Raw genomic sequence first — 15926 nt, forward strand, 5'->3', positions numbered from 1 at the left:
CACTAAAAGGCAGTCTGCTTATCAAGGAAGAAATCTTATCTAAATTTCAGTGATAAAGTCCTTTGAGAAGGCCTCAGGGCAGTCACTGACTGGAAACGCTGCATGAGCCATTCAGTACAAGGAAAGCACTTACTATGGAGCTGCTCTTTTACCTTACCTCTAGCATATATAAAACAGAGTAGTTTTATATAAGAAGTAGATATATTTGCTTTCCTATTTGCAATCCACTTCACCCTCCACACTCCTGTAAAGAGAGTACCACAAGCAAGAGGCAAGAGATGAGCTCTTTCTGACATCACTCCAGCTCCTGTATTTCATACTAGCATTACGGAACCTAATTCATGTCCTAGGCTACCTGAGGTCCCCAGTTGCCGCTGCTCACATTCACTGTTCCTAAACCCTATTTGAAATCTGTTTTAGTTACCTTCAGCCTTTCAAGTCTAAAATAAAGCAAAAAGACACAATTTCTCACTGTCATTTTAGCTTCTACAGGTACGTCAATCAGAAAAGGAAGGTTAAAGAAAGTGTACACCAACTGATGAATGAAAACGGTGACCTCGTACCAACAGGTGAGGAGAAGGCTGGAGTACTCAACAACTTTTTTGCCTCAGACTTCAAAGACAACCGCTCTCCTCACCCCTCCTGGGTCAATGGGCAACAAGAAGGGGACCAGGGGGGTAAACCCCCTCCCACTGTAGTGGAGGATCAGGTTTGTGACCACATGAGGAACCTGAACAGGGGACCTGATGAGATGCATTCCAGAGTCCTGAGGGAATTGGCTAATGTGGTTGCCAGGCCACTCTCCGTGATATTTGAAAAGTCACAGCAGTCAGGAGAGGTTCCTGCTGACTGGAAGAAGGGCAACATTGTGCCCATTTTCAGAAAATGTAGAAAAGATGACCCTGGGAACTACCGATCTGTCAGCCTCACCTCTATACCTGGATGGGGGAGGATGTGATTGAGAACAGCCCTGTGGAGAAGGACGTGGGGGTGCTGGTCAATGAGAAGCTCAACATGAGCCAGCAATGTGCGCTCGCAGCCCAGAAGGCCAACCATATCCTGGGCTGTGTCAAAAGAAGCGTGGCCAGCAGGTCGAGGGAGGTGACTCCGCTCCTCTATTCCTCTCTTGTGAGACCTCATCTGGAGTATTGTGTCCAGTTCTGGAATCATCAACGTAAGAAGGATATGGAGCTGTTGAAACGGGTCCAGAGGAGGGCTACAAAGAAGATCAGAGGACTGGAGCACCTCCCATATGAGGACAGGCTGAAAGAGTTGGGGTTGCTCAGCCTGGAGAAGAGAAGGCTCCAAGGAGACCTTATAGCGACCTGCTGGTACCTGAAAGGGCTACAAGAAGGCCGGGGAGGGACTGTTTACAAGGGCATGTAGTGATAGGAATAGGAGGAATGGCTTTAAATTGGAAGGGGGAAGATTTAGACTAGACATAAGGAGGAATTTTTTCACCATGAGAAAGGTAAGGCTCTGTCACAGGTTGCCCAGGGAAGCTGTGGCTGCCCATCCCTGGAGGTGTTCAAGGCCAGGTTGGATGGGGCTTTGGGCAGCCTGATTTAGTGGGAGGTATCCCTGCCCATGGCAGGGGGGTTGGAACTGGATAATCTTTAAGGTCCCTTCCAACCCAAACCTTTCTATGATTCTGTGATTTCAGTTTAATTCTTCCCATCTTACGTGAACTCCTTATTCTGATCTATTTCACGGTCTGTCTAGTAACCCGCATCTCAGGAAGACAAAAATCACCATGGTTTGAATATTGTAGTAGAATTAGCTTATGATGCAACAATTTAAGTTTAAAAATCTTTGGATATAGTAAAATCAAGAATGAAAAGTTATAGGTAATGCTTTTTGCGACACAAAACAACAAAATTAAACCTTAATTACCTTTCAGCATTAATTAATCTGGACAACTGGCTGACTAAATAGAGCATGTTGTAATACATCTCAAATAGTTACTATAGTAACTTTGTCCATGACTGAATCCACAGCAGAAAAAAACCAAAAAGAGAAATCTGTTTATGATATAAGGCTGCTGTACAGTTGCAGGGTGTTCCACAATCTCTGCAATACATGGAACCCAGAAGCCTAACTCATCAATGTTACACTGTTCACGTTTGTACTTTTGAAAAGCACTGCAAAGAAGCAGTGATTGAAAATAAAAAGTTTAATATACCAATTTCTTAGCCAGAACTGCAGCATGTTATTCAAAATGCTACATAGGTTGGTAGGACTTGTATGCTATATTAGCTCATGTCCTAACTCCATATATTTTAAAATACACTGAAGCTGTTCCTAAAATAGCGTTGCATACAAAATTAAAGGACCAGGCAAACAGTTTAAAAAGGGATCCTTGACACATGTTTTACATATACTACCAAAGAAAATTGGGTATGTCTGGATTTTTATCTGGATTGACTGGAAAAATTTAGTTTATGAATTATCTCCAGTTCCTTCCATGATACTTATTCTGCATTAGCCTTCCTGCAGGAACATATGAAGCCACACAAAAACTTTTGGATATATCCAAAAATAGGAAAAAGTCCAAAAAGTTACAGAAATTTTGAAGCAAAATGGTAAAACTGCCAGTGACAGAACCTTAAAGTTTGGAACACGTTTTATCTAAATAATGGTGCCCAGCTCCTTTCTTCTTCTCCACACACCTCTAAAATAATAAAACAAACAGAAAAGTAAAACGCTACCATCTTTCTAACAGAAAAGAAAGTCTCAAAAAGCCATAATGCACAGTAGGATTTTAAAAGTGTACAACTGATATAATGAAAGGCTTGCATGACACGGATCTTACAAACCAGGGGCTTTGTATTCATCAGGCTTTGAAACCGGAAAGATCCAGTCACTTTGAGGGAAGAAATGCAGAACTCTGCTTCTCACTTAAAGAGCTGATAACTCATATCCCCAGAGAGGTTGCAGGGTATTGTCATCCTTGTGTTCTTAAAGTGTTATGCAAATGTCCTCATTTTCATTAAGGAGCTACTTTGCACTATTTAAAAATAACTACGTTACATCTTTAATGCACCCTCTATTACACATTAAGATTCAAACAGATTTTCTTTGGACGTGTTCTGACAGACAATTAAATGCATTACTTTTTCAATGAAGACCAACATTTGAGGGGGCGAGCAGCCCGATTTGAACAGTTGCTCCATGATTTAGGGGGTCCAGCAGCGTTCGCAAGTAACAAACTTCCAGCTCCTATTCAGTCAGCAAGGGGAATGCATCACCAGATATCAGTCTCTCGTGACATTTCTTCTCTATTCTACCCGTGAAAGCAAGTTCTTTATCACATACAGTTAGCTGAATAAATGCACCTTGAAGATATTCCCCTTAATTCCCAATTCATTTTAAGCCAATGGTTGGACTCGATGATCCAATGGGTCCTTTCCAACCTGGTGATTCTGTGATCTCCCCCTTGTATTCCACCTGACATATATTTTTGGATATATCCTTATCAACCATCACAGGGTTTCTCTAATCACTCAAGCACTTCAGGGTTTTGTTGAGTAGAAAGGTTTGGGGTTGATGCAATACTCAACAAACATGTCAGACCCAAGAACAAAGGCCACTAGAGGAGAAAGGGGAAAACAAAACAGAAAAAAAAAAAAAGAATAGAAGAACACAGTACTGCACATGTCAGAGAATAACATGACTATTACCATCTTGGACACAGTGAACTTAATATTTATGCTTTCCAATTCAGATGTTTAGCTTCCTTCCTTTCCAGAAACGGGGACATCATCATGAACCATTCTTAAGCTTTTAGTCAAACAGTTTTCCTATGCAGAACTTAAAAATATGACATCCCAATACTGGGTTGAATGCTTAAGAGATTTAGTTGAAGGTGGCCGCATTTAAAGTTCTGTGAAAATGCATAGGCCCCTAAGATTTCCTTGCACCTTTCATAACTTTACCCAAGTTATTTTACCTAAGATCAAATTTAAATAGCACATTAAGACAGAACAGTCTCAGAAAGTAACAATGCGGACTATCTGTGGAGACTCAGTCACCACATATTCCGTAAGTACTTTCTAGAAGATTTTAAAACAAAACCAACCCACCACCAACCAAGGTTATAGAGTTTTGGTATTTCTTCACTAATAACATTCATTGGCACATAGAGAAGTGACAGATCATGTCATTATTAACAGGATTTGTTGCAATGGAGCACTGCAAAACGTAACAAAGTTCGCTCCAGAAAAACAATGTACCTTGCAGTTATTAAAAGACAAACAACAGAGGAATTACTATAAAATTAAATGGTTTTGCACTGAATTGTCAATTAAAGGCTGCTTCTCCCACACAAAAACACTTACTTTAAGGGTGGAGAGGAGAAGAACAGCACAAGACAAAATTCAGTCTCTATTTTAGTTTAGAACTATGCCTAATAAGCTTTTTATTTAACACACTTTCAACAGCACCAAAAGCTGACTTTATAAGACCTATTTCTTGATACTGGTTTAAGTCATTTTAATAGATCAGACAGGCTCAGTGTCCTGTCAAGAAACTTAAGATTTCTCTGCAGATGCATCTGAGGCAAAAACATTTTTCAAGGGTCACAAGAATTTAAGAAGGCAAGCGGATTTAAGGTTTGTCTTGTTTTTTTTAAACACATTATCATGTGATATGCATAAAAAAAGCACCATTTTACCTTTGGAAAACAAACACAGTCTGTTTTGAGACAAAATATTCGGTACTGGGACATACTGACAACCAAACAAGGGAGGAGATTGTGCTAAAAAAACAGAGTCCTTCCCTAATGAAACAAACGAGATTAGAATTCAATAATAAGTTATTTTAAAGTGCCTTCTACTTTTCCAAGAGGAGAACACAACTAAAACCACAAACCTCACAGTATTTGTTCTAGTGGAAAACTATTTCACTGTAAAGATTGTTTCAAAATTTTTTCCACTTACCACTAGGAACTATATATAAAATGATACTTCTTTCCAAAAAAGAAAGGAAGTACATATCTCAGGTTAATGGGATATTAAATAGTTCATTAGTTGGAAAAAAATAATAACGATGTGATTGCACACAGCAAACAGCAACAATATTCTGTTAAGAGATTTTTCTTTCCCCTGTGGGAAACAGGCAGTTTCACAGGTTGTGTTGACAGGCTGATAATACTGATACGTATTAAAGACATTTACTTAACACTACAGCCACACATAGAGCTTTACCATTTTACTAGTCCAAGTAACATAGAAAGCTGCATGTATTTAGTTGAAACTGATTAGGTATAGATTTAAACTGAAAGAATAATGCAGTTCAACCCCCAAATCAGTTCATACACAGAAGCACCGTGCTCCAGATTTAACTGGAACTAACAACTCTAGCATACCACCATCTCTCATCCATCACCATCCCACAGACAGAGGTTAACACACCTGCAGTTGTTCTCACAGAACAGTTTATGCGCAAGCTTATTCATTAGCTTTAGGCAGGTCAGCCTGGTTATCCCAAACTACCTAAGCAAGGTGATTAAGCTACTTGGTTAGCATGCTTAAAACAAGCTCTGGAGTACACACGTGCACTGCTCTAACAGAAGGATGCAGCCAGTGACTTACTCCCAGGACAACTTAGTAGCAAGTGACAGCAGAGTTTTCAAACAGTAAATCTACTGGCAAAACAAACACCGGCCCTACAGCAACAGGGCTCAGACTGGAACCTGTGGCCCTTGAACTAAAATCAGTTAATTGCCCCAAAATTTATTTGTAGACCAGTTTCAGAACACAGACATCTTTATACTGTTCATTAGTCTGCATATTTTTCTTAAAGGAATGAACAACCATATTAAAATTTATTTTTTATATTTAAGGGCACTGAACAGGTAGAATACATTTTCTGGTTAAAGGTATCTAATTTGCAGTTTTATATTTGACATTCCATAGCTTTTAAAATGTCCTTGTAAAATAGAAGTGAAACTACTTACTGGTTGCATAGCTCTGGCTGTCTAACTAAATTTTGAATGAATTCATTCAGTCCTGCCCTTCTCTGTTTAATGAAATCTGGAAAGGAAAAGATAGATATATTAAAATGATCAGTCATCTTGTGAAACAGACATTTTCAAAGGTAGGGCTTTTCAGGACTTGAACAGCAGTTAAAAAGATTCATGATTGGTTCAAGAACAGGATCAATTCAATATATGAAAATATATGGAAAAAACATCCAAGTGAGGTGAGAGAAAAAAAAAATCAGTTTCTTTATGAAACTACCTGGTTATGTAGAAAGCCAAGTGGATTAAGAGTGCCAAGAACAACACGTAACCACAGTGGGCTAAGCCGTGAAGCCTTCATTGCATGGGTGAGCCCTTCAGGACCCAATTCCACTCAGAAAAAAGCCATAGGCAAAACTTGACATCAGTTGCACAAGTCAAGTTTTTACATGAACAGTCCATCAAGCAGAATTTCCATAATGTATGTATGGCAGTGGGAAAGTTACACAATTCATCCAGGCAGCAAGTTCCTGGATGTAACTAATGAAGACAACCAAATAAAATTCTTTTCCCCTCTCTCTTTTGGATATCACCTGTAATGTAAAAAAACCCCCACAAACTGCAGAATCTCCACTCTCATCCAAAACTTAACACACATAGCTTTTCTTCAGTAATATGGAAAGATATGGAAGGGACTTGAAATAGAAAAAGGGCTCTGACATGAAAAAAACCAGAATAATCTTGTCTTTCATTCCTTCAATCAACAATGATTCGTGTGGAAAAAGAATACTGAACTTAAGTATTAATTTTTAAAGTATTCCAATGACTGTCACATTTAGGTTACTGACAACTACTAAAATTTTAAATTTGAATTAAAAGCTGCATTTCAGATATTAAGAAAAACGTTCATATTGTTTCATGGATATAACCCCTAAACTCTTGTTAGGTTATTTAATAATCCCAGATTTCTGACATCAAACAGGAAGGTAAATTTGCATGAAGAGGTTATGGGAGTCACCAACATCAGCAGTTTCAGGATGGTGGATGTACAACACAATCAGCCATGCTAAGTATACGGAGCAATCCGTGATGATGAAGATAAAACACCTGCATCACATCAACTGAGAAGTATTCTGTAATATTCTAGCTCTGCATTCTGACTGGTGTCTATGATCTCCCTCTGCCTCATTTTTTAAGTTCAAACAAGACTAATTTTGAAATAGGTGACTAAATATGGAGCGTTCAGATGACAGCGTGTGTCATCATGGTATTTTTGGTAGACTTTGGAAAAAGGGATATCTAAGTTTCACTCTATTGCACTTATGAACTCTCAAGCAACAGTACAATGCTGCATACTTTAAAGCATGACTTAATATAGGTAAAACAGCTTTTCACCATTTGTAAAATACATGACTTAGTTCAGAAGCCAACAGAAACATTACATCAAAGCTTCAATAAATCAGTGTTAAGATAAAGAGTTACTTCAATGAGCATCATGGCTCCATCTCCACCTTGCCCCCCAGCAAGAAACATCTTGAGAACTATTAAGTTTCTCATGCTCTTAAGGATTTCAAGCACAGTTCATGGAAATTTAAAACAATTCTGAGGACTTGTGTTTTACATATATAGTTTTAATGAAGCTTTAAGGTTTTGATTTTTTTCCCCATTTAAACTCCAGTTTCCTAAATCCGACTTCAAGAAACCCACCTGTATATTTGCCTATACAACAGACCAGACTGCATGACTTTACGAGGTCTTCAAGCCAACTCTGAAACCCCCAAAGTCAGAGAAAAGGAAAAAAAACAAACCAAACCAAGAAGTTCCTGTACACACAATACATTTAGAACTTTCGACCTTTTCATCAGAAGAGGACATCAGAGCTTGAACACTTGCATTTGATTGTTTCAATTAAAAAGTGAGTCTCATGTCAGGATCCAGATGATTAACTATGACTGCTGAAAATTATTATGTCTGAAAGAACTCTAAAAGAGTCAGAACACCACATTCCAAGAAATTCAACACCTTTGGATCAGCAAAATGGAAAATTAAATGCTTGAAACAGGTGCAGGAGGACATGAAACTACAAACACATTCTGATCACATCAGCAAGATAAGGGAGGGTGAGAGGTTTGCCAGTGACCGTTACGAAAATCCTCAAGTAAAAATGGCCTGAGTGAAACGTATAAACACCTACAGTAAAGGCCTGACCTCCTATCTGCTTTTTTATTTATACATCAGCGGTGCCACCTAGGTTAATCCAATGCACTTTACAAGTGATTTTCCATTAGTATTTTGATGTGGGCAGAGCTAGCTTAATTAAGACCTATCACTGCTAACTGGATGACATCATGTTTGTATCAGGCAGGCTTCTGTAAATGGAACAACAGCAGGAAGAGGTTCATTTTCATCTAAACTGTACAAGGAAGCACATTTAGATACAGAGAGTTCAGAAGCCTGCAAAGATGAACCCTTTAGTTATTTCATTTTTCAGAGGAAAAAAAAAAAAGGCCACACAAAAGAAGTTTAAAATTTACTAGGAATACGTTTAAATCAAAAGCTCAAACTCTTCTACAGAAGACATCAGACCTGACAATTCAAAATCTCTCACAATTCTGAATACAGGAGGAGCTATGCCCTTCAGGGCAAGAAAGGCAGTGGGCCACTAAGCAATACTTTGTTCAAGACCACAAGGTAGAATACGTACCTATGCTGGTTCCTGTTCTTGACTGAAGCGTGACTAAACTTCGGTTTAGTCACTGTTTTGAGGACTAGTGTAGAACTCATCTAAGATAGCTTCTTGTAGGCTGGAATAGATCAATTTTCATATAAAGAAGCTGACAAAATGAGTAACAAGATGATAACTTACCGGGATCAAAATTATCTCCAAATATTCTTTTAGCTGGAATCTTCAGGTTCATGGTGGGAAATTGCTTCTTTAGCTGAACACAAAACACATAATTGGACTATGCTTAGACATTGAAGTACTTAGAAGTAATTGCTTTTTTTTTGTTTTCTGACAAACAGTTTGAACATTATTGTTATAGTTCAAACATTATAGTTTGAACAGTTTGAACATCTGATTATTAGTAATTCTGCTTCTCTCTGCCATCTTCTCTACTTGTACACTTGGGGGAAAAAAAACAAACCAAAACAATCTGTACTCAGCTTTTTTGCTCCAGTCATACCCTTTTAAATTCAAAGTCCATCTAACTTTAGAAAGCTATGGACTACTGCAGATATCTTCTGCAAATACTGCCAAAATGATGTTCCACTTCCCCAGATTAAAAAAGTAGGCTACAATTTCAATATTGGTTTTATTCTTCTCTTTCCTTCCTTCCTCCATAATTTCTCTACCTCTCTTAGGTTTGGGATTTTTCTTGCTTGCTCGCATAGAGGTGTATGAATGAGGTTTAAGATGGGCTGGGGATACAGGCTTCTGGGTTTTGCCAAAACAACATTCTGAAAGGTTTAGAAACCACAGGTGGTCTATCCCTAAGTCAAAATTATAAAGAGATAAACAGCCTGTTTTATGATGCTGGAAGGGACATGGAGGCATAAATAAAGTGCTGGTGATCTTTTCTTAAGTGGATCACAGAGGAATTATTTCTTTCTTTGTTAGAACAAAAATTGTGGGCTCTAAGCATGAAGAGCTAGAGAAAAGTAGGACACAGCACACATAACCGACTATGCATCTGAGCAAGTACTTGCCCGGCTTGTCCACTATGTAAAAGGGGGGAAATCCTCTTCTCACAACAAACTCAAGAAATCCATAATTAGTCATCAAAGTGGCCACTGGCACAACATTTGGCTGTGAAACTGAAGGTAGCAATTTCCATGACTGACTTATCGGAAAGTTTAGATTAAGAAACAAAGATTTGTTCACTGCTTTCAATAATTCAAAACACTGGAAGAGAAATTACCTATTTAGATGTTTTAAGTTTTTGCATTGATTTTTACTATCATGAACAAACGCACATTTCAGATGTTATGACAACCAGTAAACTGCAAGTTTCTCTCAGTATGCTATGACCCCAAGCAACAATAAAAAGAAGTGGCATGTGGATTTTGAGTTTGAAATTCAAACAAACCAAAGTTTAAAAAACCCACCCTGTCATTTTCTTTAAACAGGCTCCTACAGTTATCAAATGTTGACTCAAATTCCTCAATGAGGGAATTAACTCAAACTATAACACTGCATTACTTTGTGCTATTCTGGCATCATTTCATAGCTTGCCTTTTGCTTACCGTATTGTAGAGTTTATCAAACTCTGCATACCGTCTGAGGACAAACCATTCACTTCTGCCAACTGAGACCAAGACCTTGTAAACCTGCAGTAACAAAGATAAAGTTATTGCCAACAGCAAAGTTTAATAAAACCGCCCAGGTTTAAACCTGTGGTGGAAATATGGGCATGTTACAAATGTACTGTGTAAATGTTCTTGCTGAGCTATATATGTCTTACAGCTAAGTAGTCAACAAAATGATTAAAAGAACGATTAGAAGAGTCTGGTGTTTTACAGAAATACGTTTTTGCTTACCTGATGTTTAAATAAAAAAACAAACACAAGGCTGATTAATGGAGTTTCATAAATTAGTTCATATCCAACAAAAACACCTGACCATCAGATAATAATCTATAAAAAACTGCTATGAAATTTGTTAATAACTTGATAATCCATAATACAAACTCATATTAAGAAAGTAAAGCATTTAAATACTGAATATTGTCTTCACGGAAACCTACAGAAAGTACATATGGAAGGCAGTTATCAAGACAACTGTTCCTCGCAACATCTTGAACACATATTATAGTCAGAACCCTGGCAGATGGTTGGGGGCGTAGACACAATTGTTCAGGGGTGGAAAAATGCTGCTATGGCTGAAATACAGTACAGGTTACATAATACACAGCACTGAGATCAAGGGAGGCGTAGCCACACAGTTCTGGCCATTCAAATCCCATCGCAGCAGAGGGCTCTAGTAACTAGACAGATTGTCAGTCCCTGGCTCCATAAATGTGCTTGACAGCTAAGTGTCCAGCAGGCTTCTCCTGTCTCTTATGCAACTGGTTAACTTCCCTCCCCCACATTCTTGTGCTTCCAAAAGGAGCCTGTCTATTACTTCACAGGAGAGGATAGGCACAGCAAGGAAATGAGTACAGAAGGCTGATAACTCCTGAGGTAGCAAGCTGGACCAATTTCCCAGTCGCCCTTCTGTCCTACAATAGCAGCTCACCTCTCTCTATTTAACTCCCTTAGTGGAAGTGGCAGTCCCTTAGCCTGAGATTTGCATTCATGCTATGTTAACTGCTCAAATAAACTGTGCTCAGTCTTCCCCGGGGAACACAGGAGGCTGGACGGAAGCATCCAGTAGGATGCTGATGTGGCTCTATTTAGAAAACTAGCTTTCCCTTAAACTGCTAAACAAGCGATGGCATAAAACCTACTTACATGCCTTCTAGAGCACCCCTAGGCTATAAACGGCAAAAGCTTCAGTTGCAAACACTCAGTACTGTCCTCCTGAACTAAGCATCTTATACAGCAATCAAGGCGTGCAAATAATGCTCAAACACTCAACATCTTCACTCCCATGACTGCATGGCAGATCAATGCCAACAAGGGTCAGATGCAGGCCACGGACAACTCCTTAAATCAGCTGCGCAAAACACACAGACTTCAAAGTGCACAGGCAAGCATAACTTAGAATACAGATAGTATTTACCTCCTTGGCAACCTCAGAACTAAAGCACTTTTGTTCTCAGAGCAGCTAGCTGTAGAACAATGACACAGTCAACGTTTTTTACATGAGAGCATAAGAAAACCCCCAAACACATGAGGTCATTCAGTTCATATCATCATCAAAGCTCCTGCACACCCAACAAAGGAGAAACTGCAAGTTCAACAGTTACAGAAACGTTGGATGGTAAGAACACATCGGATATCTACAAAGATTCTGGTAAAGCCCCTATGCCTGTTTCTAGAAAGGCATAGGGGGGGAGGAGGGAGATTTAGCCTTAATTAGATAATAACCTTTTCAAATCTAAATTACTCCTAAAAAATAGGTAACATGCATCCAAACCTTGTATATGTGGATAAGCAAGGCAAAGCTCTGACAAAGGAAAAAGGAAGAAAAATAGATTCCTGAACTATCCCTAGACTGTCTTCCCAGATACAGACACAGTAGGGTCCAACTATTTCTGTCTGTGATAGATTTCTTCATCAAAGAAGTCACTGAAATTAAAAGGCTCCAACTCTGTTATGGTAGCTCATGCTCCTGGATTAAATATTCAACTTGTAATAAACAAAGATAAGTAAAAAAGGTAGGCCATTTTCCAATTTCAAAAGAGCAGTCATTGAGAAATTAAGAAAACTATTTATTAAGTGTCAACAAAATAAAAACAACTCCACAGCTTCCACAGGGCTGGCGATTAGCATTATTCATCACAGGTCTGAGAAACTTTCCAGACTTAATCAAACAACACCCTTGAAAGAGATTTCTTAATAAGCTTATACATGATGGGGATGCGAGGGGAGACAAGAACAGGTCAGAAGAGAAAATTAAGCTTCAGACATCAAACAGCACAGGGATAAAAGCGAGAAATCCAAAACAATGCTAGCTGGCAAAACAAGCAAAAAAAAAGTGGCCCATTATGCAGCAAGGACAGAATAGCAATTAATATAGCCTAGATATGGTATAAAGCAAGCACTTTGCTCTTTTTATAAAGAAAATGAATTCTGAATCTTCAGGGAAAGGCAGGACAATGAACTAGAGTGGATATACAGAGGGTGGTTACCATGAATTAAGTGGAAGCAAAAAAGCTTCCCTATCAGAACGCCAAAAAAATTCGGAAGTGAAATTATTAGTCTCAAGAAAAAAGTATTGGTAGTAAATATACCCCATGTATGCGGTATCTAGAAAAGAACAAATAAAATACTCAATAAAAGGTAATGAAAATGCTCAGGAATCATAGAATCACTAGGTTGGAAGGGACCCACTAGGTAATTGAGTCCAACCATTCCTAACAATCCCTAAACCATACCCCTCAGCACCTCATCCACCTGTCCCTTAAACACCTCCAGGGAAGGTGACACAACCACCTCCCTGGGCAACCTCTGCAAGTGCCCAATGACCCTTTCCATGAAAATTTTTTTCCTCATGTCCAGCCTGAACCTTCCCTGGCAGAGCTTCAGGACATTCTCCCTTGTCCTGTCCCCTGTCACTTGGGAGAAGAGGCCAGCTCTCTCCTCTCCACAACCTCCTTTCAGGTAGTTGTAGAGAGCAATAAGGTCTCCCCTCAGCCTCCTCTTCTCCAGACTAAATAACCCCAGGTCTCTCAGCCGCTCCTTGTAAGACTTGTTCTCCGGCCCCCTCACCAGCTTCGTTGCCCTTCTCTGGACACGCTCCAGAGCCTCAACATCCTTCTTGTGGTGAGGGGCTCAGAACTGAACACAGGACTCAAGGTGCAGTCTCACCAGTGCCGAGTACAGGGGGAGAATAACCTCCCTGGACCTGCTAGTCACGCCGTTTCTGATACAAGCCAAGATGTCATTGGCTTCCTTGGCCACCTGGGCACACTGCTGGCTCATGTTCAGTTGGCTGTCAACCAACACCCCCAGGTACTTCTCCTCTGAGAAATGAAGAGTTCATTTTCAAAGACAAAATCTATAAAAGTTAAAAGCTTGACTTATTTGTCAGAACAAGGACCGCACAGAGACATGACTGTCTTTAAAAATGCTCCATCAGGGCAAGTGTGAAGGGAAAAAGAATAGCTAGTAAAAGCAAAGTTGCATATACTTGTCTTGTTTCCATGCCAGCATTAAGTGTGCCGCTGTAAGGTTTGAGCTGGAATTCATAGTTTTGGCTTAGACGATTAAGATTCTAGAATAGTCTCTGAAGCAATAGAAATACATACTGTAAGTGACAGCAAGGTGTAGATGACTCAAAAGTAACTGAAGTCTTTCCTAGCCTTTATCACTTTCACCTTTCCTTTTACCCTGGGGTTCTTACCAATTTTCAAGGAAATGGCACTAACATTGCCATCAGAAACAGACAGCTACACCTACCACAAATTTGTTAAGAATCAAGTGTTTTGCGCCACACCTCTCCCTTCATCCCCTCCAAAAGCAGCACTGACAGTCTCCAGGCATTATAACACAGCTACAAAACAGGAGACAGAGCAAAAGCACTGATAGGCACATGCTGGAATTCACAGTTCCTACCATGAAGTTTAGTATGACCCTCACTTCTGTTATCAAATCCTAAAATACATGCGATAATACTTAAAAGCTTCGTTGTGAGAAGCAGTTCCTGTCAAGCTGCTAATTATTCCTTGATGCAGAAAGCGGAAGACACCAAGACAAACTGTGCCTCCATTTAGTGCAAGCTGGGTTAGATTCCTTTTTCCTCTCTTTCAACCCTCAATTTCTGAAGTGTCCTTTCTATTCTTGCTCGTACGGATTTCTAAATGGCACACCCAAACAAAATGCCTTTAAATTTATAAGGTTGTCACATGTATTTATGTAAAATGACCTGGAAATCACAACACTAGCATGTACCACAAATGTACCACACTGGCACAGTTTAACAGCAGGACTGCCAGGCACTGAGGCAATAAAACAAACCCGATTAGCTCAAGTTTAGACTTTCTCGTGCTCATTCGAGTTTCCCATGCATGAAGCAGTGTAGAGTATTAGTAAAGATCTCTTTTGCTTGTTCTCTTTACCAGCACATTCCTTCCTCAAATTATATCTGGATACACTTGTGGAATCAAACAGCATTATTCTTCTCTGAGGAAGGGATGTGAAGAGGAAAGATTGATACATAACTCAAAGTAAATCTTTGCTTAACTGTATTCTTCAGATGGCAATTCCGTCTAAAGCTGTTTGCTCTGCACATTTGAAGAGTGACTAATTCACTCACAAAAAAAAAAAAAGCTTAGAGGAAGTTGCACAAGAGCAATGAAATAGTCTGAGCTTTTAAAAGGAAGTATTATGATGTTGCTTTTATAATCTAGTATACATATAAGCAAAACAAAAATCCACACCACACTACTTGATTTTTCAGTATGCAATGCAAAAGGTTTCCTCACAGAACGGGAACACTTTTCTTAAAGCAAGTCAAATTAGGAGGCCTAAAAAGAAAGGAGGAGGGGAATAACAAGGAGTGGAAGTGAGAGCAGGATAGGAAAAAAACTCAGAGGCATTAGAATCTGAAAACAGGAAGGAAGACACAAAAAGGTCTTTCAAACCTTGGATTTTTTTTTTCTTTTACACAAAAAATTATAAAAGTATAATAGGATATCTATGAAAAAAACTAGGCATTTAAGAAAAAAAACATAAACCAACAAACAAACAAAAAAAAAACCCAACCAGAAACAAAACCTACACCTTCCTCCCTCACAAAATAAATGTTTTCATGTAAACTCATGTTATTCCTTCATTTGGACACTTATATATTTTATATGATAAAAGGCTGCTATTTGATGGCAAAAATACCAGAAACTTGTAAAGTCAAATGCTTTTTGCACAAAGCAACACAGTTCAACACTGTAAAACATTCACAACGTCTCACACTGGACTATGGCCAGTATTCACAAAACTAAGTGAACAGACTTTCATAAACCTGTTGAAAGTAATACTAAGCTTACTAGTAAAAAACCCAAACAAAGTAGCACTTCTAAGTACCAAAAGCCCATGCATTTGCCTACAGTGCTTACTCTCCTACATACTTACAGTAAATCTTTTTTTCTTCTCTCTGTGTTCATCCGAGCTGGGAATGCTAACGCTTGGACAGCTTTCTTTGAGATCCATTGTATGTATTCCTTAGACAAACTTGTTACAAGTCCCTGGTTTGGGTGTTGCAACCAGAAGGTATCTTCAACGGTATTGATCCAAGATACACAGCTTTTCTTGAGAAAGTGTGAATTCCATCATGTAATCTTAAAGGGAACATAGAAGGAAAATTAAG

General features: G+C 39.0%; 1 protein-coding gene across 5 annotated transcripts in view; it reads right to left on the bottom strand.

The window, feature by feature from the left end:
• Positions 1–15926, bottom strand: part of SGK3 (serum/glucocorticoid regulated kinase family member 3) — a 65757-nt gene that overhangs the window by 15665 nt on the left and 34166 nt on the right. For 4 of the 5 annotated variants that reach the window (XM_054058570.1, XM_054058571.1, XM_054058572.1 and 1 more), the window contains 4 exons: positions 15692–15897; positions 10205–10288; positions 8826–8898; positions 5957–6032 (listed from right to left, as the gene is read on the bottom strand). In XM_054058570.1, the coding sequence (XP_053914545.1) occupies positions 5957–6032; positions 8826–8898; positions 10205–10288; positions 15692–15769 (311 nt within the window). In that variant the 5' untranslated portion in view covers positions 15770–15897. Of the gene's footprint in view, positions 1–3113; positions 3284–5952; positions 6033–8825; positions 8899–10204; positions 10289–15691; positions 15898–15926 lie in introns of those variants that run through there. The other variant, XM_054058573.1, reaches the window with a different exon arrangement.

Source organism: Cuculus canorus, chromosome 2 (genome assembly GCF_017976375.1).
Source record: "Cuculus canorus isolate bCucCan1 chromosome 2, bCucCan1.pri, whole genome shotgun sequence".
Lineage (NCBI taxonomy): Eukaryota > Metazoa > Chordata > Aves > Cuculiformes > Cuculidae > Cuculus > Cuculus canorus.